Below are 23,962 nucleotides of genomic sequence, written 5' to 3' on the forward strand. Positions count from 1 at the left end.
ATCACGGAGGTCATTTTGAATAAACTTTAGTGTCATAAGAATCTATGTTTTGTTAAGTTCATTTTGGTATATGAATGGTTACATAATGAATAAACTTGTTTCAATTATTTTACATTAAACATGTGACAGAATTTATGACCTGACTAGGTATATTGGTAGGTATCGATTAGAACTAAATTAAACGATGGATGAGGATATATCGTGCGTGTGAAAAGATCTACTGAACGCCCGAAGAAGTAAATATTTGTGGCCTGTAATGACGCCATGGGTGTGCCGACGATGGTATTTTTTTACTGCCTTAAATACTTGAACGAGCCCTTACTAGCGGAGCCCACAGATATTAGCACACCCCCGATTACCCTTTTCGGCCAATTCATACCCTGAGCCACGAAGGTCAAGTACGTGGGTGTCAACCTGGAAGCATTCATGACATTCCGCCCACATATAAAATCAGTACGCGACCGTGCCGCGCTTATTCTTGGCAGACTCTACCCTATGATCAGTAAGCGGAGTAAAATGTCTTTCGGAACAAGGTGACACTTTACAAAATTTGCATAAGGCCCGTCATGACTTACGCAAGTGTGGTGCTTGCTCACGCGGCCCGCACTCATATATACACCCTCCAATCCCCATAATCTCGTTTTTACAAGTTAGCCGTCGGAGCTCCATGATTCGTGAGGAACGTCGACTTACACGACGATCTGGGCCTCGAATCAATCCGGAAATACATGAAGTCAGCGTCGGAACAGTACTTCGATAAAACTATGAGTCGTGATACTCCCTGAATCCTGTTCACGCAGGAGCCAGTCGCCGTCCGTAGACTCCTTCAGCTCTAACACTAGGAGCCGGCTTAGGGACCCCGGTAACCATACTCGTCGAATTCGGCAAGGGGCTCTTCGTGCAACCTAACCCATGTATCAGCCCGCTGAGTTTCTTGCTGGATCTTCTCAACGGATCGCGATTCGAAAATTATCACTATCCTGCTTACGTTTTCAAGGTTACGACTAACCATATGTAATTAGAATTTTGACCGCATATCTCAAGGTTGACTGCATTGACATTTTGATGTCTATGGACTCGAGTAGCCGCTTAACACCAGGTAATTCTTGGTACAATCTATCATCAGTCTAAAAAAATCATCGTCTTTCTTATTAAACCCATAAGTTTGTAGTGCTTCGACATTAAATTTACAGCCAAGGCTATAGCCAAAGATATTAACTATCTGAGTTGTGTTGTTGTAACGTAAACATTAGTATAAAATATCTGAGAAATGTAATTGGTGGAATAAATTTCCTTTCATCACCACTGTGATTGTTAAAGTCCTGTTTTTCAGAGAAGACTACTCACATGCCGTAAGATTTATAACTACCGTACCCATAGATTATACACTTAATATATTTGAGAACCGTACCTACCAACTCTGGGCACAGAACCAGAACTTCTCAAATATATTAAGTGTATAATCTATGACCAGAACACTGACTACTGTCAAACTTTGAACAAGTCATCTGTCAAATCGAGTAAAACAGCTCAACAGAAAAGATTGAATGGATCGGCTTTAAAAGCAAAGTTTGTTTTGCTCTAAGTTAAGCACGTGAAATTCGTCGTGTTGTGAAACAGACAGGAAATACTATATATCCCACACTGATTCGTAAGGTGTAATTAAGGTAATGCATACGAAGTATCAAATTACTTTGTGAAGTAATTTTTGTGCTCGATATTATGTCATAGCTGCTAATAGATCATTGATGAGTTAAAGCAATTTCGGTAATACTATTTAAATAGAACAATGTCAAAACCAAAACGAATCCTTGAATGTTATTGCTATAAATATTTATAAGATTTACATTATCATTATCTATCACATGGTATGAAATTAAAAACTTCTCTTAAGTCTCTTAAGTCTCTTATTTTTTATTGAAGATGAATATGAGAATTAATATAGATTTCAAATTAATGTACGTAAATATGTTGATTACAAATCAACATGTTCACAATACTGCTAAGCTTTTGACAATTTTAAATTTGAGTAGGTAAAAAAGAAAATCTATATTTTTTAATGATGTACCTGTCATATAAATATATATATATATTCTATTAAGTGAGACAAAGCTAATTCCACAATTAAATAAAATAATAAAATGTAAATACATAAAACTTATTTTCAGAACAAATAATGTCATTGAACACAAAATTAGCTTTGCCTATTGCTTTGGGCTTGTCCCTAGTGACTGTAACAGCATTTGTGGCCTACTATGTCCTCAAGAAAGATGAAGAAGAAAACGATAACAAGACAGTCAAGATTACTAAAATAAATACAATTGAAATTCATGTTCCTAAAAGCATTGTTCCAGCTCTGATTGGTAAGAAACTTTAATAAACATGCATTAGACTATTTATAGTAAAATGTCCTGAAGTTTATTTCAAATGTCCTGAAGTTTATATTCACTAATAATTATTTATTTATTGTTTATTTTGAAATATGAACTTCCATAAATATTAAATGCAAATTGTATTTTTCATTTCATTAACCCATAGCTGAAGTAACTAAAGTACTTAGACGTTACAAAACCAATGCTAGCCATCTTATCATTTCAAACTTAAATTAAACAAATAAAGGTTTACCTTTTAAAAAACCTACAATTAAGTAGTAACCGAGTTTAAGTCAACCATAATAAATAAATATTCTGAGACTCTATATCTTAAAAAACTTGACCTGGAAGGATCTAGAATAAATCCTTGTTTTAATTATTTATTGATGAGCCCAGTTGTGTGACAATTAAAATTAAATTCAAGGACATGTTTCTATATACTTATCAAACATAATACTTACCTTATTAAGTAAATTATTAAGTTATTCAATTAAGATAAAATGACGAGGAATGGTCAATGAAAATGACACTTTGCATTAATTAATTGACCTGGTGCATCATTTGTCACATACAATTGTAAACGTTTATATTCAATCAATTGGACCCATATATTCAATCAATGGGACCCATTTTTTGTGGTGCTGTGGTGTGCTTAGTTGGGTGGACGAGCTCACAGCCTTGTTAAGTGGTTACTGGAGCTCATAAACATCTACAATGTAAATGCTCCACCCTTCAAACCGAAACGCATTGCTGCTTCACGGCAGAAATAGGAACGATGATAGTACCTTGCGGACTCACAAGGGGTTCTACCACCAGTAAAAACAGTACTATACATAATTATAAATTTCCAACAGTACTATATAAAAATTCATTTTTTGTTATTAGGAATTTGCTGTGATATCTTTATTGTACAGTATTAGGTCATGATGATGTCATTTTGTAAGCAACAGTAAAAAATATTTGAGATACATTCAATGACAACCTTGAATTCATATAGTGTGAAACCATTGAAATGTAAATATATTAAAAAAAATACAAAATGATTTTCAAATTGTTATGTATTGGAGATAGTGGTTCGGTTACAGTTCTTAAATTACATTGTAACATGAGACCTAATGTTTGCAAATTGATGATGGCATTTAAATATGTGGTGTCTATGGACTCTGGTTTAACTGGTCTGGTTTAACATGGGCTGTGTTCTCTTGAATCTAAATAAAAAACCAGCTAATGCTAAATAAAAATTTGACATGTATAATTTACTGAACAGGCCTCAAGTCTCAAATAAGTTTTGATTAAATAGCAAGGAGCAACAACAACAAATCACAAATTATTGTAAAGTTCAAAACTAAATTATTCTTTAGGTCGCAATGGATCCAACATTAAGGACCTTCAGAAGAAATCTGGTGCGCAGATCCATTTCAAAAAGTTCACCGACCAGGACTATGACGTGTGTGTAGTTAGAGGACGAGCTGACACTACTCAGCTGGCTGAAACTTTAATACATGACTTTATCAAGCAACAGCCAACAATTATGTCAGAAAGCATTACTGTGCCAAGCTGGTCTTGTGGGAGAATAATTGGTAAGTTATAGAACGAATATTAATATTGTGATTTAGCTAGTAATTAATTCAGTGCCTCGATGGTAGGCATGGTCGTTGCGCAACGTAAATGGTTATTGAAACTATCTATTGACAAAATAGCGGTTAGCTAGTTTCGCCGTACTGCAATAACCTGCTAACATCTACTACCTCAATCACGTCACCGATCACGAACACAAATCACACAACGTTCGGCTATATTCGTTCGACAGTTATCGCGACACGCAGCGTAAGCATCGGTTCGATCGAAATAGACAATCATCATTTTGTCTCTTTCACGCACACGACTGAGATGTATTTGACCTTTGACTTTAGCCCTTAAATCTCTTAAAATAAGATTTAAAAAATTAAATGATGAGTACAAGTTGAAGTCGAATTTTGTGGCCTTGAACCAGTTATTTACGAGTCGCGCGTTTAGCGATAAAGTGTATTAAAAACGAGGCGCTAAGTTTTAAGTTTAATTACCAATTGAATAGTTAAAAATATAAAGTGTTTAGTTGTTTAATATGCATTAAGTTTATAGACCTTGTAAAAATCTAGTATGATACGAACTCTAAAGAAGTAAAGCCAATATATCCTATCCTTAAAGATAAATTACAAATAAAGTCGTAATTACTGAAATATTAATCGCGACGCTAGCTCGTTCGCGTGCACATTAGTTTACTGCTAAACAAAACCCGCTATTGCTCGCTACTGAAATAGCGCGTTTCAAAAGCCGTTATTGACATTTGATAGCTAGTTTCGTTTCGCTAACCGAAAATGCCGCTACAGCCCACCGCTACTCGATGGTGCGTTCTGGTTTAAAGAGTTAATATAAGTGATAGGAAGATTTGCATTATAGAATAAATATTAATATTGTAATTTAGTTAGTCATTAATTCAGTGCCTCGATGGTGTGTTCTGGTTTAAAGAGTTGATATTAGTGATAGGAAGATTTGAGCCTTCAACTTCATCTGGTAGTCATGATGGTAGCAGCGCTGTATTAATTTCGGTAACTGCTCAACACATGAACAATGAGATGGAAACTGTCAATAATTTGATGTTTTAGGATCTGGAGGTGAGAACGTCAATGATATTAGCCATCGCAGTGGCGCTCGCGTCAAAGTCGAAAGTCCTAAAAGTACAGATAAAGTTGCTGAGCATCTAGTGACATTCCGTGGTACCAAGGAACAGATTGAAGTCGCCAAGAAACTTGTCGAGAACTGCGTAAGTTTTTTTTTTTATTGCCCTTGTAGGCATACGAACATACGGCCCACCTGATGGTGAGTGGTTACCGTCGCCCATGGACTTCAGCAATGCCAGGGGCAGAGCCAAGCCGCTGCCTACCACTAAATACTCTCCACAAGCCTCGTTTGAAGAAGGACATGTCATAGCGCTCGGGAAACACCGTGGAGGGGAGCTCATTTCATAGCCGGATGGTACATGGCAAAAAAGACCTCTGGAAACGCACTGTGGATGACCGCAGTGGCTCCAGGTAGTATTTGTTTTTAAATTGAACTTCTATTTAATAGTAGTTTAAAATGAACTAGCTATGCACAGCTTTATGCTTCATTAAAAGCTCAGTATGTGTGAGTTCCATTAAACGCTCAGTATTGTACCTATTTTTGAACGACTTCTCAGTATATCCAATAGCAAAGTTGATCATGTAATTGCATTGTAAATGGGCCAACCATAAAAACGCGTGATACAGCGTATATAGATTAAATTACTCAAACTCATAGACACAGCCCACTGAGTTTCTCGCCGGACTTTCTCAGTGGGTAGCGATTCCGATCCGGTGGCAGATTCTGCAAAGCACTATTATTGCTAGGGCTAGTGTTAGCAAATTCTATCAGGTTGAGCCCGTGAGCTCACCTACTCGTCCGATCGTAGCTGGAATAGCCTCTTAGGGTACCAATGAACAGATAGGAAAAAAGGTTAAATAAAAAAATTGATACACGGATGAAAAGTTGGGAAGAAATTGTTTACATTTTTTTAAATCTTGAATTGAAATGTTTATCCAATAAAAAATACCATCCAGATATCTTTAGAGCGGTGTAGACGGGAGATAGAGCAGTCGAAGCGTCCGCCCCGGCACAGCTCGTCGCCCCCCTCCCCCTGCCCCTCGCCCGGCGACCGCGACGCGGACGCGGACGCACAAGGTGACGTCACGCACACGCGTGTCAAGTATAAACGGCCTGGTAAGATTTGCTAACTGCACGTTCGCTTGTGATGTTATATTTGAACAATATTTACATGACTCAACACAATACGACAAAAACTGTATTTTGTTACTATTTCACCAATACAAGGTTGTTGTGGAGAAAAAAAAAAAAAAATGTAGGCGAGATTTTATTATTATTATTATTATTATATACTAATGTAGACGACGGGTGCGCTCATAGTCTTATTACTGTAAGCTAATACTATCATTACATCTTAGTTCGGTATTGCGTACTTAATTGTACTTCAGAATGAAAGGACAGCGTCGTCTAAGACACTAAACATGACACTAATACACTAAACGTGAACATGAGTTCGCAGGGAAACCGGTATTCTGTCTTATCCTGCTTATCCGCGAAATAATTACATTTTATTCAGCGTTAGTCAGCCGAAGAATTCGCTGTCTTTGAGGTTTCTGTCATGAAAATATAGCCGATATAAAAATGATAAATGTTGTCACGTAAAACAATAGATTTTTAGAGACGTCGTGGCCATAGAATAAGATGGCCGGTGTACTCATATGGAGCAATGCGACTGTGCCAGTGTTCAAATCCCGCACCTAGGGAGCATAATCTTGTTTTTGTCGCGAATCAAGTACATTCGATCAGGATTTAATAATTCGACAGTATAATAGAAAAAACAATTGTGTGCAACTCGTACGTATTACGTATTAGAAGTGAATGAAACCTTAAAAAATGTTGGCTTCAAGATAATGAGACGAATGTAAAATTTCCATTCCCGATCCTGCGGACCGATTGGAAAGCAGTCGACGTCGCCCAAAACACGTCATTTCGGATCCTCCCGATCCACTAAAGGTGCTTTTAGGTACCTCAAGCACTGGTCATCGTTCTCGTTGAACCCGTCGCTTGCGACGAAGGGCTCGACGAGTAAAATAACCCACAGACACAGTCCACTGAGCTTCTCGCCGGATGTTCTCAGCGGGTCGCGTTCCCGGAAGAGGATAATTTTAGGTTTTAGTAATGATCATAGTGATACAAAGTTTGATAATTATTTTACATTTTATTGGTATATATTACATAGATTTATTCAGAATGTATTAAGTACGAATATTAGGTACGAAGTAGAGCACAAAGAAAACCACGAAAATAAGAAACACTGTATAAATGCTTCCTATCTCTTTTATTCTCCCACGTTAAATATTATGAACTAGCGACCCGCCCTCGCTTCGCTTCGGAAACATTAAAACACACATGAAATAAAAAAAAAAAAAAAAAAAAAAAAAAAAAAAAAAAAAAAAAAAAAAAAAAAAAAAAAAAAAAAAAAAAAAAAAGTAGCCTATGTTCATCAGGGACAATGTCGGCTTCTAATGGAAAAAGAATTTTTCAAATCGGTCCAGTAGTTTCGGAGCCTATTCGAAACAAACAAACAAACAAATCTTTCCTCTTTATAATATTAGTATAGATTTATTATGAATTTATGTCTGTCTCTTTTTGCTGTCGCTTTTTCGTTTCATCGACATTCGAATCACAACGATGTTAAAAAAGTTTTCACTTCAAACACTTGATTCGTTACAAATTTATAATTTCTTATTAAATATATACATATTATGTACACACTTCGTGAATATTTCACAATATGTCATTCAATATTGTTAGGATTTCTTTTTGCTTTTGAAATAAAATATTGAATTGTAATGAGATATACAACGACCTCGATCTTTCAAATGTTCAGTCTGGGTATTTCAAGGTTTGTTTGAATTATAAATTAGCGGATAATTGTAACTGAGTTAGTAAGATATAAATATAAACGATTTATTTTATTGACAATTGCAGTCGAAACAAGTCGAACCTAACGCACTTTGGTAGCCGGACTATAATTTGACTTTAATCTGATAGCTAGCAAACAGGATCACCCGCCAATCCAATCTTGAAGATTTCCTGAAAATTTTATAGAAATCGGTCTAGTCCTTTCGGAGTCTCAGCGTACATACAAACATAGACTTTTATATATGTATACTAGCGACCCGCCCTCGCTTCGCTTCGGAAACTGTAATTTATTATTGATTTCTCCACAATTTAATGTATGTTATTATACATATAAACCTTCCTCTTCAATCACTCTATCTATTAAAAAAAACCGCATCAAAATCCGTTGCGTAGTTTTAAAGATTTAAGCATACATAGGGACAGACAGATATAGGGACAGAGAAAGCGACTTTGTTTTATACTATGTAGTGATATGTAGATAGATGAGTTTCGCTTTTTAAACCAAATATAAGTTGACACCTTTGATGAGTTTTAAGCTAAACGAGTCAAATAGAAGCTTGAGTTATGTTATTGTGTAAGGAGATGAACTCGCGCTATCTGCCGGTAGGATTAGGGCAAGAATGTAATCGCAGGCATGCCGCGGATTCTTCTTGGTAATGAAAAATAATAAGCTGGTAAAAAGTGTTAAATAATTATAAGACCACTTGACGTCTCAACCCACTGAGTTTCTCGACGGGTCTTATTGGGTCGCGATTCCGATTCGGTGGTAGATTCTGCGAAACATTACTCTCGCTAGAGTTAGCAAACTCTCTCAGGCTGAGCCCGTGAGCTCACCTACCCGTCCGGGCGTAGCTGGAATAGCCCCTTAGGCTACCAGCGAATAGGTAGGAAGGAAAAAAGACGTCATATCGACAATACCAACACCACACGCTTTGAGAAATGGTATATAACGTACCTTTAGAATTGAAGGGGCTTAATCCAAAATTCTTGTTTTTTTTTTGTAAACGCCAAAAATACTATTGAAAAATTGTTATTTTTTTACTTTTCCATTTTAATACTTTAAGGAATGCGCTTGATTTAAAAGAAACGGATAATGTAGTAAACTGATGGAATACTTGGTTATAATTCGTTCAAACAATTCAATTCTAAAGGTGCCATATCTCAAATGTATCAAATAAATATTACGAAATATTATTAAATATATAACTGCTATGTCACCCTCCGGACCGGAGAATGTTACTACCTCGTGGAATAGTTAGCTGGATCGTGGTACCAATGCTCCTAATGGTATAAAACATTCTGATATACGCGCGTTGCATATTAAAAACATGCATAGAACGATTTAGGACGCCATTTTTATTAATAATCCTTTAATGCATTAGGTCAGTTATTCCTTTATATATAGTTTTATTACCGGATTTAAATATTTATACCTTACGACAAAAGGGCTTTTCATCCTTATTTCAGTTTCCTAGTAAATCCGCAAATGCAAACTTTCAGATAGAATGAACAACAAAAGTCAACAGTGAGTACAGATGACACACGTCCCATCTTTGTGTAAAGAAAAAAATACTATCTGATATAATGTGATTTTAGTTTGTTTTCGTGTGCACCATATATAACATAATCCCTTTTGGTTTTGTGATGGTAGAGCGTTTTCCTTTGTTTATGGTTTTTTTTCTTTTTGTGTTGTCCCTTTTTATGTATGTAGTTTTGGTTTTGGATTAAATATGGGCATATATAAATTTTTGGATTTTATTATATGATATTTTATTTGTTTTATTATATATTTTCGGGTATTATGAAAATGAATAATGCGTGTGCTGCGTATGTTGTGGGCTTAAAGGGAATTAATTGTGGGGCTATGAATTATCTAGTGTAATAAATGTGTTTTTTTTTTATTTATTTTTTTGGAAATTGTTACTTTCTATCGTCATGTTTTTCTTTTGATTGATATAGGCGCCCTTAATATGGATGTTGATACACTACGACCATATTTCTAATAGTGATCATTTCTGCATACTTTGTACATGTCTTGACAAATCCAGAAAACAATGCGTATGTGACCTGCTAAGTCACAAGACGGACTCGTCGAGTGTCATCATTGGTCCAGAGAAATCATTCGTATTAAACACGAATATTAGTTTAACACAATCTGCTGTTTTATTCGAAGAAAGTATTTCCTATTTGATCACATTACTTACAAAAATGTATACCAAAATCTAGCCCAATGTGACCATAGCAAAATTACAATTTTACAGTTAACAATCCAAATCTCATTTTGAAATTTATAACTTTGAAAAATAAGAATTCAAAACACTAATCTTATAAATTAAGATGCGGGTACTTCGTTCTGCCTAATTCGGTACAGAGGTCACCCATTAGAAACTAAATGATTAATATCATATACAGAGACCTTAGAACTTATATCTCAAGGTGGGTGGCGTATTTACGTTGTAGATGTCTATGGGCTTCAGTAACCACTTAACACCAGGTGGGCTGTGAGCTCGTCCACCCATAAAAGCAATTAAAAAAAAACTCATTTAATAACCTCTCAATAATTACCGCATAAAGTCACGTTGAGTGTATAGGGTCCAAATGAATAAATATCTGACTTGACCGAAACTAGCTCAGCGAAATAAAATAAGCTATTGTGATATACAGAGACAACGGGACCCAGTATCGAAGTGTACGTGTCGGCGGTTTCATCTCCTTCCCGTTTCTGGGTGCAGTTCGTAGGGCCCCAGGTCGCTCAGCTTGACGACCTAGTCGCTCACATGACCGAGTATTACTCTAAGAAGGAGAACAGAGAAGCGCATACCGTAAGTACTGTGTTGATATCCCGGTGTTGGTATTATAATTCGATGTTGATACCAAAATTGAGGATGTGATTGCGTGTTCAATTAAAACTCGTCGAACCAAACTGCGAAGTAGGTAATAGTAGTCGTCGTGGCCTAAAGGATAAGACGTCCGGTGCATTCGTGTCGAGCGATGCACCGGTGTTCGAATCCCGCAGGCGGGTACCAATTTTTCTAATTAAATACGTACTTACCAAATGTTCACGATTGATTTTCACGGTGTAGGAATAACATCGTGTGATAAAAATCAAACCCGGAGAATAATAATTTGCGTAATTACTGGTGGTATAACCTCTTGTGAGTCCGCACGGGTAGGTACCACCCTGCCTGATTCTGCCCTGAAGCAGTAATGCGTTTCGGTTTGAAGGGTGGGGCAGCCGTTGCAACTATAGTTGAGACCTTAGAACTTATATCTCAACGTTGGTGGCACATTTACGTTGTATATGTCTACGGGCTCCAGTAACCACTTAACACCAGGTGGGCTGTGAGCTCGTCCACAAATCTAAGCAATCCGTTTGGCTTTTGCGGAGTGACTGTCGAGCGGGGGCAAATAAATGCTTGGACTGCGATTCTTCACGTCGCCAGTTCGTGTGTGTCCCAACAACTGTATTTTTTGTTGTTGTTTTGTATAATTTTTTTTAAACTGGCAACCCCTGTATAAGTGACATTTCCATATTGAAACCTTTGAAAATATGGGGCACTACCGTTTTGAGAACGGTCGGAGTTGTCATTTAAAAAAAATATGTTTGTGTAAGCGGGAACTTTTGAAGGAATGCTACATTTCGTTTTGTAGTTACGCCACGTGTCCGTTGGGCAAGTGGTGGCGGCGGTGTTCCGACACGACGGCCGCTGGTACCGGGCAAGGGTGCACGACATCAGGCCTAACGAGTTCGATTCATCGCAACAGGTATTAAATTTTACTTACCTGTTACCTATTACTATTACTACCTAGTCTTCTTCTTCTCAGTCGTATGCACTCTTGGCAGAGTGGTCGTGGTCATCACTTCGGTTGGTGGTGCGCTTCACCAGACGTCGCCATTCCTCGCGTACCGCGGCCCTTCTTGTGCACTCGTTAACGGGACCGTTTAGAGCTGCCTTTATTTGGTCGGTCCATCGTAACGGTGATCTGCCGCGCGGTCTTGTACCCTCTATCATGCCCTGCACCACAAGGCGCTCAACCGAGTCGTCACCCCGCCGCGACACATGCCCGAAGAAAGTGAGAATGCGACCCTGAACGATGGAGGATAGTCGCTGCTTGATGCCGAGTTCCTGTAAAATTGACTGATTCGTTCTGAACTCTGTCCACGATATTTGCAGCATTCTTCTCCAGCACCACATTTCGAGAGCATCTATCCTCTTTTTCTCACTTTCTCTCAATGTCCAGGTCTCAGCAGCATAAAGAAAAATGGGGAAGACCAGCGCTCTTACAAGTCTGATTTTAGTGGCTTTAGTGATATTTCGATTCCCCCATATTTTCTTCAGCCTGTCCATGGCTGACCTCGAAACAGCCATACGCCGCTTGATTTCATCAACGCACCCGCCAGTGTTCGATATCAGTGCACCTAAGTAAATGTATGACTGTACGACATCGCAGTTCGCAATTTTTGTGACCTCTGGCGAGTTATTATTAGCACGGTCGACAATCATGACACTGTTTTGTTGCGGTTAATTTTAAGTCCGAAATCAAGACTGACGCGTTCCACTCTACCGAGTAGCTCTTCCATCTGGCTAACACCTGACGCGACTAAAGTGATGTCGTCTGCATAACGAAGATTTGAAATCTTCCGACCTCCGATAGTTATTCCATCTGACCAGTTTTCGAGGGCGATTCTCATTATAAGCTCCGTATATATATTGAACAGGAGCGGTGATATAATACACCCTTGGCGAACTCCTGCGCTAGGGTGGAAGTGACGCGATAGAATGTCATCTATTCTAACTGAAGCTGTTCCTTCCTCATAGAGTCGCCTCAGCAGATGGACCAAGTGTTTGGGGGTACCCATGGCCAAAATAGTTTCCCAAAGTTTTGGCCATTTGACAGAATCAAACGCCTTAGAGAAATCCACAAAGCATAAGTACGTAGGCTTGTTGAATTCCCGGGATTTTTCGATGATCTGTCGAACGGTTAATATTTGTTCTCGTGTACCTTTACCCTTTACAAAGCCGGCCTGTTCAGGAGCAATTTCTTTAGAGAGGTACGATTTAAGGCGCTCGTTAACGATACGCAGCAATATCTTGCATGCGTGTGGAATCAACGCTATGAGACGGTAATTACTGCAGCTTTTTGTCGAGCCTTTTTTATGCAGTGGCACGAAAACAGTATGAACCCAGTCTTGGGGCCAAGTTCCAGACTGCCATATTTTATTACACAGGGTATGGAAAATTTCAACGCCATACTCCCCAGATGCCTCAATCGTTTCAATTGGAATGGCGTCCTTCCCTGTGGCTTTCCCTTTCTTAAGATGTTTTATTGCAGCCCTAACCTCATCCTTAAGAATGCTCGGCTCTATCTCTTCATCTTGAGGTGCTGTTGGATCGAAACAGTGCGAGTTAGGATCTTGAAACAGAGATTGGCAGTACTGTTTCCACGTTTCGGAAATATCCTCAAGGTCTGTTACTGTTTCACCTTGCGAATTCTCAATAGCCCATGTTTTTGAAGATAGAGTTTTAGTTAAGGATTTAATTTTCTGATGAAGATCTCGTGTTTCATGCTTATTAGCGTGTTTTTCTAGTTCAATACAGAGGTTTTGGAGATACTGATTTCGGTCCCGTCTGCATGCTTCTTGTATCCGAGCTGATTTAGCATTTAAGGTCTTCAGATCAGCTCCCGATGTCTTCAATCGTCGTCGTTCCTCTACAAGAGCAAAGGTATCGACACTCATCCAGTGTTGACGCTTATGAGTCTCATTCGGTATCTTTGATGCAGAAACTGCAGTCTGGAAGAGTTCTCTTGCTCGGCTCCACAACTGATTTGGAGTGGCAGATTCTGGATTTATGTCAGTCCAGCGACTCCAATTTTGCTCTAGTGTATTCACAAACTTGGGTAAGTCTGTAGGCTGGATTCTTCGCTGCTTGTCAACCTTCCTAGCAGCCTTAAGTTTGAGTTGTATTGTTGCTACCAGAAGTTCATGGTCTGAGCTACAGTCGGCTCCGGGCAGGGTGTGAGCGTTCCTCACAGAAGTTTTCCACCGTGAACTAATCATGATATAATCAATCTGATTTCTATGACCAGTTGGAGATGTCCATGTATACAGCCTACGTGGATGATTTTGGAAAAAGCTGTTACATATCACTAAGTTGTGGTCGGCAGCAAACTCTAACAGACGCTCACCCCTTTCGTTACGCTGACCCAACCCGAATTTTCCGGCGGTCTGACTAAGCTGATTTGCATTTGCTCCAATTTTTGAGTTAAGATCACCCATAACTATAAGTAGCTCTCGATTGGGTATCTTAGACATGGTGTTTTCCAAAGCGCAGTAAAAATCTTCTAAATCCTTATCACTCGATGAGCTTGTTGGTGCGTAGACCTGTATGATGTTCAAGTTTACCGGTGCTGCCTTAATTCTTATACTGAGTACTCTATCACTCACGGACTCATAGCCCATCACACAATCGTTGATGCCCTTTGGTATGACAATCGCGACCCCGTTACTGCTCTTTGTATTATTTCCAGAAAAATAAATAGCGTGTGCATCAGTAAGAAAGTGGCCATTACTTTTCCAATGTGTTTCAGAAAGGCCACAGACGTTAAGTTCGCACCGGGTTATTTCTTTCTCTAATATATGAAGTTTTCCAGGTTGCATCAAGCCACGCACATTCCAAGTTCCTATCTTCTGAATGTGACGTATCTTTAAAGTTCCAGTTGTCCAGTTTCCATGCAGTGCCTGGTCTCCTACACGTACATGGCCGGTATCCAATTTAACACCGTCTGCCCCGGACGCAGAGCGGCGCCGGTTGCTAAGCGGATCGCATGGCCACCGTTGTTTTCCATTTCGTAACCTCATGATGACTTTCTTGGGAGATTAGTGTGGTGGTTTCCCCTTGCCTTCCACACCGCAGTAGTATCCGGTGACCCGTCAACTGATATCTAGTATTCGACACTACAGAGGGTGCTGCTGCCCACCCACTGGGACATCCCTCAGCCGGTTTTCACGGCACCCACGGGAAGATAGGGGAAGATGCTATTCTACTATCCGACATCCTACGGAGTCCACACTTTTTAAGGAGATTTAATTCCTCATGGTCTGTGGCTACCAATTATCGGGTTATTTAACCGCCGCCCGAGGCTCGGCGTTGTTGTACCTAGTATTACCATACTATTATTTCGATTTTATTCACCTATTACCTGCTTATACTTTTACCTATTTATTAATAAGCAATGCAGCAAACGATGTGTTAGAATTTATGACCACCTTAAAATTAGAAAGCTATTACACATTACAATTTCCAGATATTCTGCATAAAATTGTGGACACCCGAATTTTTGGAGGATCACGAGAAGTTACGTCCAGCGGCTTTGTTTCATTTTCCCAAATTTGTTCACTTTCACAGATATTAAACAGTTAATAAACCACCGTTATTACACATTTAAATCTGACGAAACACTAAATAGACAAAATAAAACAAATCACACTACTTCACTCCTCGCGTTCCCGCCAAAAAGTCTCTGCAGGTTTTATCACCTAGTTCAAGCACAGATGAAAATTATGATTGTGTTTCTTCTTTCTACTTAAAAAAAAAAAAAAGATCTCGTTAAAAATGTTCATGTGTTCTCCGTTGCAAGGTAGCCGACGTGTTCTACCTGGACTACGGCGACAGCGAGTACGTGGCCACGCACGAGCTGTGCGAGCTAAGAGCGGACCTATTGAGGCTGCGGTTCCAGGTTAGTGTCAATAATTAAAAAAAAGTTTATTTTTTATTTTTAACACCAATCCTTACAATCCTCTTTGGTGCGGCGACCGTTTTGAAGACTCTTAAAGTTGTGATTAAAATCGAATAATAAAATCGATTTGACATCGAATCGATATTATAGCGAAAAATTTTCACAAAATTCTGAATTGCGCTAACGACATTTTTTAACTTGCATAGCACAACCTTGTCATTTCCCTCAAATACCGACAATGTACAGACATAACTGTTAACAAATGTGATTTTGTTCCAGGCCATGGAGTGCTTCCTGGCTGGCGTCCGGCCCGCCAGCGGCGAGGAGGCCGTGTCTCCGTCTGGCCAGCGCTGGGACAAGTGGCATCCACAGGCCGTCGAGAGGTTCGAAGAACTTACCCAGGTGAGACACGCTGACATATTCGCCATTAATATATAATAACATAATGTGGTATGTGCCTTAAAAGCAAGGGGCTGTTTAAGCGCCAACCAGTCGAAGCTTTGTCATAAGTTATCACGGGAAAAATGTAACGTACCTCTTTATAATCAGAAGTGTCGGTATTTTTTTTTTTCTCATCTTTGCGGGTAACTATTATAGTAGAGAAGATGTTTGACATAAGTTTGAATTGTGCTAACGACATTTTGATTTAAAAAAATGCTTAAATACAAGTTCCTAACGCTTAAAACATCGGTGGAAGATCTTCCCTTTGTCGAAGTTACAAAATTAACTTGTGTCGATCTTTAAGAAAGACTCATCGTTATGTATCCTTTTAAACATTTAGGTAGCGAGGTGGAAGGCCCTGGTCTCCCGGACCTGCACGTACAAGAAGACGGCGACCGCTGAAGGAGAGAAGGACAAGGAGATACCTGGGATCAAACTGTTCGATGTTACTGATGGTAAAAAAAAACATTACATATAATAAATTTCGAGTTTTAATAATAATAACGTCTTATAGGTAGGTAAATCGATGAATATCGGCTGACACACGAAAAAGTATCACGTTCCGCCTGAGCGTGCAAGCGAGGGCGCGGAACAAGGGATAGAGAGGCACGATCGGCCCAAGCATTGGCGTGTGACACAGAATTGACATTTAGAAGTCGTCGTGGCCTAAAGGATAAGACGTCCGGTGCATTCGTATCGAGCGATGCACTGGTGTTCGAATCCCAGGCGGGTACCAATTTTTCTAATGAAATACGTACTTAACAAATGTTCACGATTGACTTCCACGGTGAAGGAATAACATCGTGTAATAAAAATCAAACCCGCAAAGTTGTTATTTGCGTAATTACTGGTGGTAGGACCTCTTGTGGGTCCGCACGGGTAGGTACCACCGCCCCGCCTATTTCTGCCGTGAAGCAGTAATGCGTTTCGGTTTGAAGGGTGGGGTAGCCGTTGTGACAATATTGAGACCTTAGAACTATACCTCGAGGTGTGTGGCGCATTTATGTTATAGATGTCTATGGGCTCCAGTAACCACTTAACACCAGGTGGGCTGTGAGCTCGTCCACGCATCGAAGTAATAAAACAATTAACTCTCTCCTCGCGTGACGTCAGAGCTAGCAGTAAGAATAGCTTTGCTGCTGACGTTAGTCGTAAGCCGACTTTACTGACTTTTTTAATTGTCTTATAGGGCGAAAGCGCTCACGCGGACTGTCCGTAGACATCTCAACGTAAAAAATCTCAGTAAATGACCACCATTTTACTGAGATTATATTTCATCCCATATCATCTCATTTCATTTCATGCCAATTGATTAAGTTTCCTTCGTGTTTTATTATTCATAAACTGTAAGTAATTAAAACGGCGAATTATAAAAATCTTATTACTTAACGCTGGCTAATGAACAAACCGTGCCGGAGCCAAAAATAAAGAAGAAGATAATTTAGCGTCTCTCATTTTGCGCGTTACACGAGACCAAACCCGGAGCGTTGTCGGTTCTGTAATTATGTTACATTGCGTGCTAATGAAATTAAATAATGTAATATTTAAATAACACCCACAAAAACGATTATTTTGTCGTATGAAATGCCGCTACCATCTAGATCTTTGTTGTGGGGAGGCTTACAATGTAATGATGCTGCGAGTGTCCTGTCGGCAGAGGGCGAGCTGGACGTGGGAGCGGTGCTGGTGGCGGAGGGGTGGGCGGTGGCGGGCCCCGCCCCCTCCCCGCGCCCCTCGCCCCCGCGCGGACACACCACGCCCTTCGGAGACCTCAGCAAGTCCAAGTAAGATATCAATCGCTTGTCAAATGGATCGCATAAAAAAGCAACACATTGCTGTTTTTTTCATATATTTTTTCTACTAACGCCATTACGGATCCATTAGATCCAATAACCTTTGTATTGGACGCATTCAGCCCTAACACTAGGAGCGAACTTAGGGACTCCGGTAACCGTACTCGTCGAACTCGACGAAGAGTTCGATGTGCAACCTAACCTATGCATCAGTTCGCTGAGGTTCTCGCGGGATCTTCTCAGCGGGTCGCGATTCCGATCCGGTAGTAGATTCATTCGCGAAGCAACTACTCTTGAGTTGTTAGGTCTCCTTTGGAGGCGCTCGGGCAGCTGTTAGCAAATCCCACCCCTCCTGGCTGAGCCTTTGCTCGCCCATCTTTCCTGGTGAAATTGGAAAAGCCTCAGGGCCACCAGTAAAACTTCAAACATAAAACAGATGTCTACAATTGTTCTATTTGTATGTCCTATTATTGTTCAACTGAAAATGTAAACTCGACTTTGTCTGTAGGCGTTTTTGCTCTGCATCATGAAATGAAATTTTTGTATTGCATTCGAATTAATAAGTTTTTTTTTTTATAAACAGAGTACTCAGTATGACCGGCGGTGGTGGACGATCATCGTCCGTTCCAAAAGATCACAAAGACGACGGCAGCAACGTGCTCACCGTTGAAGGCGATGACTCCAAAGGTAGGAGTTTAAAATTACACCCAAACACAAATTCTCTTAGTGTTTAAAAGAAGAAAAATATAATTGTATAAAATTTATATATTTTTATGATACACATAAATTCTCAGTTGAATTTAATATAACCACCATTCTGACTAGAACGCGTGGCTTTAACAAGCTGTTATTAAGTTCTTAGTATAGAATGCTATCGATGTATAGATCTTAGTAGGTATATTAGTAGAATATTATTGATCCTGGTGTTTAAATTTAAACGCGCAACCATTGATTTTTTTTATTCTTTTTTTTTTCTAGACAAAGACGGAATAACAGCATCGAAATCACTAGCCTCCGGTCTCGAGAAGTCTGACCGCCACCCGTTATCGATATCGAACTTCGATCTATCGTATCCCGACCCTTCGAGGAACAAACAACTGAACGGCTCCGATGATTTCTTGCACGGCGAGCGGCAAAATATCGATAACGAAATCACTATCGATACATTAGTTCCGCCGTCTCCCCTCTCTAACGCTCCGATACTGTCGAAAACGCTTCAAGACGAATTCAAGGCCAACATAAACCGAATAGATTCGCACCACAGTAATCTCGAAAACCTCGGTAAGTCCGCTTTTGAAAAGTGAACCTTAACTCCGATGTATTACGTTAGTTTATTGTATGACTCGAATTTATGTAAACGTCTTATGAGGCATAATACTGAAATTGTAGTCGATGTATTTTCTGATCCTTTTTCATGTAGTTTTCATACAATAATATACGTATTGGAAGCGAGTACAGAAAAACAAGAAGTCTGAATAGTTATTAAATGAAAATAATCATTTTTTCTAAAACATTATTATTGTTAGTAGTTTTTTTTGTATCTATATCATATGTTCAAATACAAATACCTAAAGTGCGTTTTTTTTTTCAATAAAAAATTATTTTATGTTGCCTTTGTCTGTGCTAATTCTAGTCATAGACAAAACAAGATGGCTTCTTCATATTTTTTTAAACTAAAACCTTGTTCTTCACCTTATGCGTACACTTGCCCACGCGACATGCATATACTGAATATTTATTTACGTAGTTTTTAGCGATCAATCCCTCCAACGAAATCATGTAATTTATTTTTTAACACGAAACTCAGAAAATTCATGTTTTTTTTTGTATAAAAATCACATCTCATTTTTTTTAAAAACGCTTGTCATTCAAAATCTACCGGTGTCGAGATTTCCTCCTGTGGTACTTACACTAGAAAGTTTATGTATAAAAATTTTAAATCACAACCGAATTTGACAAAATTCGTCCTACGTCAATAATTTACACCTGAAAAAGAATATAGACGATATTTTATGTCTCTGCTGGCATTAGACTTTGGTTTCCTTTCACGCGCATGCAGCTGCGGACCTGAAACTAGTACCAAATGTCTTTTAACAACAAACATGAAACCGGTAACACAATCCTAAAAGATAGAGAGAGAGAGATAAAGAGAAAATACTTTATTGCACAACAAAACACAATTTACATTATTATTTTTTTTTATTGCCTTTGTAGGCAGACGGGCATACGGCCCACCTGATGGTGAGTGGTTACCGTCGCCCATGGACTTCAGCAATGCCAGGGGCAGAGCCAAGCCGCTGCCTAAAAACAGTCCACAAATAGTTCACTTATTGTAAAATAGGCGGTCATATCGCTAAAAGCGATCTCTTTCACACAAACAGTTTTATCTACAGAAATTCTGGCAAAAAGATCCTAACTGATTTTTATTGGAAAAATGTACTTAATTATTTATCTATGTATTACTTAAATCCGGAATCTCCAAACTACATTTAATACCTACTACAAATATGAAATATTTGATTAGAAAACATGTGACGTCATTTGAAGCTACGAGCCAACCATAGGTCGATAAACAACGATAAGCCACAAATGACGTCATACTTTATGATTAGCGTTAAAAACAAACATTAGATTTAATTTAAATTACACAGAAATCAATAAAAGTTTTATTTTATATATGTATTAATGTTGCTATGTTTCTAATCTTAAAAAGTATAAGAACTTTGATATTGGTCATTTTTTTATTATCTTTTTCGTACCATACAGTTTCGATTTTATTGTATAATGTAATTAGTTTAGTGTACATGTGTAGTCTGTGATCGTAATTAACTAGTGTAGATTCTAAGCTCTAACTCCGCGGCTTGTTCATAGTTTTATAGTATTATTTTACTGGTTTTCTTGTTGTTGCAAATAGTCTATAAGGTGAGCCCCAATGTTGTATTATAAATATAAGTTCTGTGTAATTATTATTAGGATTAAAGTGCATAATGAAAATGAAAAATCAATAATTAAAAATACCTTATTTTTTTGGGAAATTGAGTGTAATTTACATCAGTACAGTATAAGGGAAATGAAAAATTACATGGAATCTCTGGAATTGTTTTAGCACCTAGTTGAAAAGACCGAAAGTTGGCTCTGCGTACACTAATGTCCAAAATAATGTTAATATTAAATCTAAAATCTCTATTAATTAGGTCTGAAAAGGTTTCTATACTACTTTCAAAATCATAATTGATTTAATATAATATCAAATTGATTTATACGGTTTTATTGCAAGGAATGTACGGACTACGCGTAATGTTGGATCGGTGCTTAAAAAGGTGCTAAGTAGGAATGTCTTTTTGTCAGTATATTGTACAAAATATCTATGTATTGACGATACACTTTAGGAAAAGTCTATCGAAATATCATAAAAAAATATATCTATCTAAATATCTATAGCATGTGTCCAGAGGGGAACTGCCATAGGCTGATGATGATTATAATGATGAATGATATAGGAAAAGATAATACTAATAGATTATATAAGCTACTGAAATTGTGAACATTAGTTATCATTTCAATTTTATACTTAAAAAAAGCGTCTAGCTGTTTTCAATAGCAGAGGCGATGACTACGTTTAAGACACAGGAAAACACTTGTTTATACACATATAAAATATGTCCACAGATAAACTATTAGTCTTCAAATTTGTTAAAACTCCGTGGTCAAATTGACTGGGTTGCCTTAGGAAAAATAAAAAAGTGCCATACTAGTACAAAATACTTTTTTTTTTACAGTAACTATTGGTTGTTGTTGATTTTTAAGTGTAAGCTTTTCTTTAATTTGTTGTTTTGTTCTGTAGATATGAAATTTAGTTATTGTATTATAAATAAATAAATAAATAAATAAGAAAATGATGTTTTTTTTTAAGTACTCTACTTTCTTCGTCCGTATCTGGCATGACAAAGATGTTCCATTAAGTGGATGTTATTGCTCCGTAGACCGACGATCCAAATGTTACGCGCAAATGATACCTTTCCTAAGTTTCATTTTTATCATACGATGCTATTTTTTCGTCGTGAAAATCATTCGTGAATGAGTTAAGTACGTATTTCGTTGCTAAAACTTTATTTGGCTGTGATTCGAACACCGGCATTGTCGTATCATGGGATACGAATGCACCGGGTGCCTTATCTTTTAGGCCACAACGATTTCATTACTTATTAATAATAGTATTAAGGTGTGGCGGTAGCCATCACAGAACACAAGATATTTGACAGATGCCTGAATCTCGCTTACGACATTTTCAAGATAAACTTGCATATCGACGCTTGAAAGGCAAACATGACTAAGCGACAATGCGTGAACTTTACAGTAGAGCAATTTAAAGATGAAATTTCTGAAAAAAAAATTATTTTAACGAATCTAACTGTAGGATCGAAATTATTTTAATAGACCTAGAAATAGTTTTTTTTTGCCCATCGAATATACTTAAAGGCTATTGCCTATCATTTGTGTATATAGCAGTTATTGTCGCTTATATATATAGCCCATAATTTGATAAACAGGTAAAATTATCTGAATTTTATATAAAAGGTTTCTCGTCACAAGTAAAATTATCTAAGCCAGCATTGAAAGATTTGGAGTAACATGTAAAACAATATGAGCTATCGTTGAAAGATTTTCAGTAACATGTAAAGTTAGACAAATTCGCACAGCTTACAGTTTCGTTTTGGGTATATTGGACTAAAGTGATCCCATAGTTCACAACAAATCGAGTAAATGTATCTAAATACTATTCCATTATTTTATGCATGTAGAAATTGTAAAGAATTGAACTAAAATGTAATAAATTACTATGGTAAATCATGCAAAAGAGCGAAACCAAAAGAGCGAGACGTTTATGAATAAACATTTATTGTAAAAAACAATAGGGATATATTTTTTTGTAACAAAATCACGCTATTACTATTATATTTTATACAATATTTTGCCAATATTAAATAAAGAAACCATAACACATTGTAGTGTATTCCAATATAATACCAAAATCTAGTTATTGCCTCATCAGTCTTAAAAACAATAGAGAATTATTAAAACTCATAAAAGCTCTAGTTTTCAGAGTAAATCAACAACAAAAGCAATAATAAATTGTATTCTGCTATTGAACATAACCAAACCTAACAACACTATTGTACCTAATATAATCAGTCTCTAAAGGCATACGATATATATGCGACATGAGATCTTGTTATTTTTTGTTAATCAATCACAATCTTCAATATTGTGCAATGTCGTGCACGTGGAATGCTCAGAAACTCTTGTTTAAGACAATTAGGAATGACTTTGTCAGTGCAAAGTTTGAGCAAATCATCATATTTGGCTTTTGATATGGGTAACTGAGACCTATAACAAGATGTCAGTGATAACTTGATTTTAGGCTGAACTTCGACATCAAAAGATGATGCAGAAGCATTCATAGATGTTTTGTATTTAACGCTTTGCTTGTATTTTTTGAAAGTCATAACACGGATCTTGCTTATTTTCCCGGTTTGGTTGCCTTTGAAGTACTTATCACTAATACTATCCCATTTATAAAAATCTTCATAGCTCAGTCTTTAAACCTGAAAAGGCGATGAATCTTGCCTAGCTGTTGAAAATATTGTAAACCATTGTGATGATGCGTAAACAGTTGTATTTTTTGATCGATTCTCTACAATGGCATGGTATCGACATGTAAGTGTGTCCCGTCAAAAGAAAGTTTATTTGAATAATGCAACATTGCTAATACCGTATGGTTACGGTTTTGGCTTGGACAACAGTCGCAATAGAGAAGTTATCGCGTAACGTTTCTTCTAGCATCAATGGACTGAATATATTTATGTAAAATAGTTGCAATCTCATTGGCGCCACGCTAGCCATTACTCTCATCCCAGTAGTAACCAAAACATTACGAGTTCCGTTTCATAAACACAAAATTATATACGGCTAGTTTCCTACTACGAGCATAATACAAAAGCATAGATTGTGCAAAAGGCGTGTTGAGTACTTTTTCCAAAACTAGCATATGAGATGACGGATCATCTCGGTGTATATTTTTGTGGGCTC

General features: G+C 37.8%; 1 protein-coding gene across 2 annotated transcripts; it reads left to right on the forward strand.

The window, feature by feature from the left end:
- Nucleotides 1-1,507: 1,507 nt before the first annotated feature.
- Nucleotides 1,508-21,768, forward strand: papi (tudor and KH domain containing protein papi). Of its 2 annotated transcripts, none has more exons than XM_028184878.2 (13): nucleotides 1,508-1,667; nucleotides 2,169-2,363; nucleotides 3,734-3,952; nucleotides 5,018-5,175; nucleotides 5,990-6,149; nucleotides 10,563-10,720; nucleotides 11,550-11,663; nucleotides 15,540-15,638; nucleotides 15,918-16,040; nucleotides 16,420-16,534; nucleotides 17,737-17,863; nucleotides 18,456-18,559; nucleotides 18,851-21,768. In XM_028184878.2, exons 2-13 carry the CDS (start codon nucleotides 2,177-2,179, stop codon nucleotides 19,174-19,176), a joined length of 1,890 nt encoding a protein of 629 aa, XP_028040679.2. In that variant the 5' UTR covers nucleotides 1,508-1,667; nucleotides 2,169-2,176; the 3' UTR covers nucleotides 19,177-21,768. The 2 variants fall into 2 exon arrangements, with proteins under 2 accessions (XP_028040679.2, XP_028040686.2); XM_028184885.2 differs by having other exon boundaries at nucleotides 5,990-6,110.
- Nucleotides 21,769-23,962: the final 2,194 nt, after the last annotated feature.

This window comes from Bombyx mandarina, chromosome 03 (assembly GCF_030267445.1).
Source record: "Bombyx mandarina strain Sakado chromosome 03, ASM3026744v2".
In the NCBI taxonomy this organism is placed as follows: domain Eukaryota; kingdom Metazoa; phylum Arthropoda; class Insecta; order Lepidoptera; family Bombycidae; genus Bombyx; species Bombyx mandarina.

What these genes read in the sequence shown, in the direction of transcription:
- papi (XM_028184878.2), top strand. Translation starts at nt 2,177, where the DNA reads ATGTCATTGAACACAAAATTAGCTTTGCCTATTGCTTTGGGCTTGTCC. An exon ending in CATTGTTCCAGCTCTGATTG is followed by an intron (nt 2,364 to 3,733) that starts GTAAGAAACTTT and finishes ATTATTCTTTAG; the next exon opens with GTCGCAATGGATCCAACATT. An exon ending in GGAGACCTCAGCAAGTCCAA is followed by an intron (nt 17,864 to 18,455) that starts GTAAGATATCAA and finishes TTTTATAAACAG; the next exon opens with AGTACTCAGTATGACCGGCG.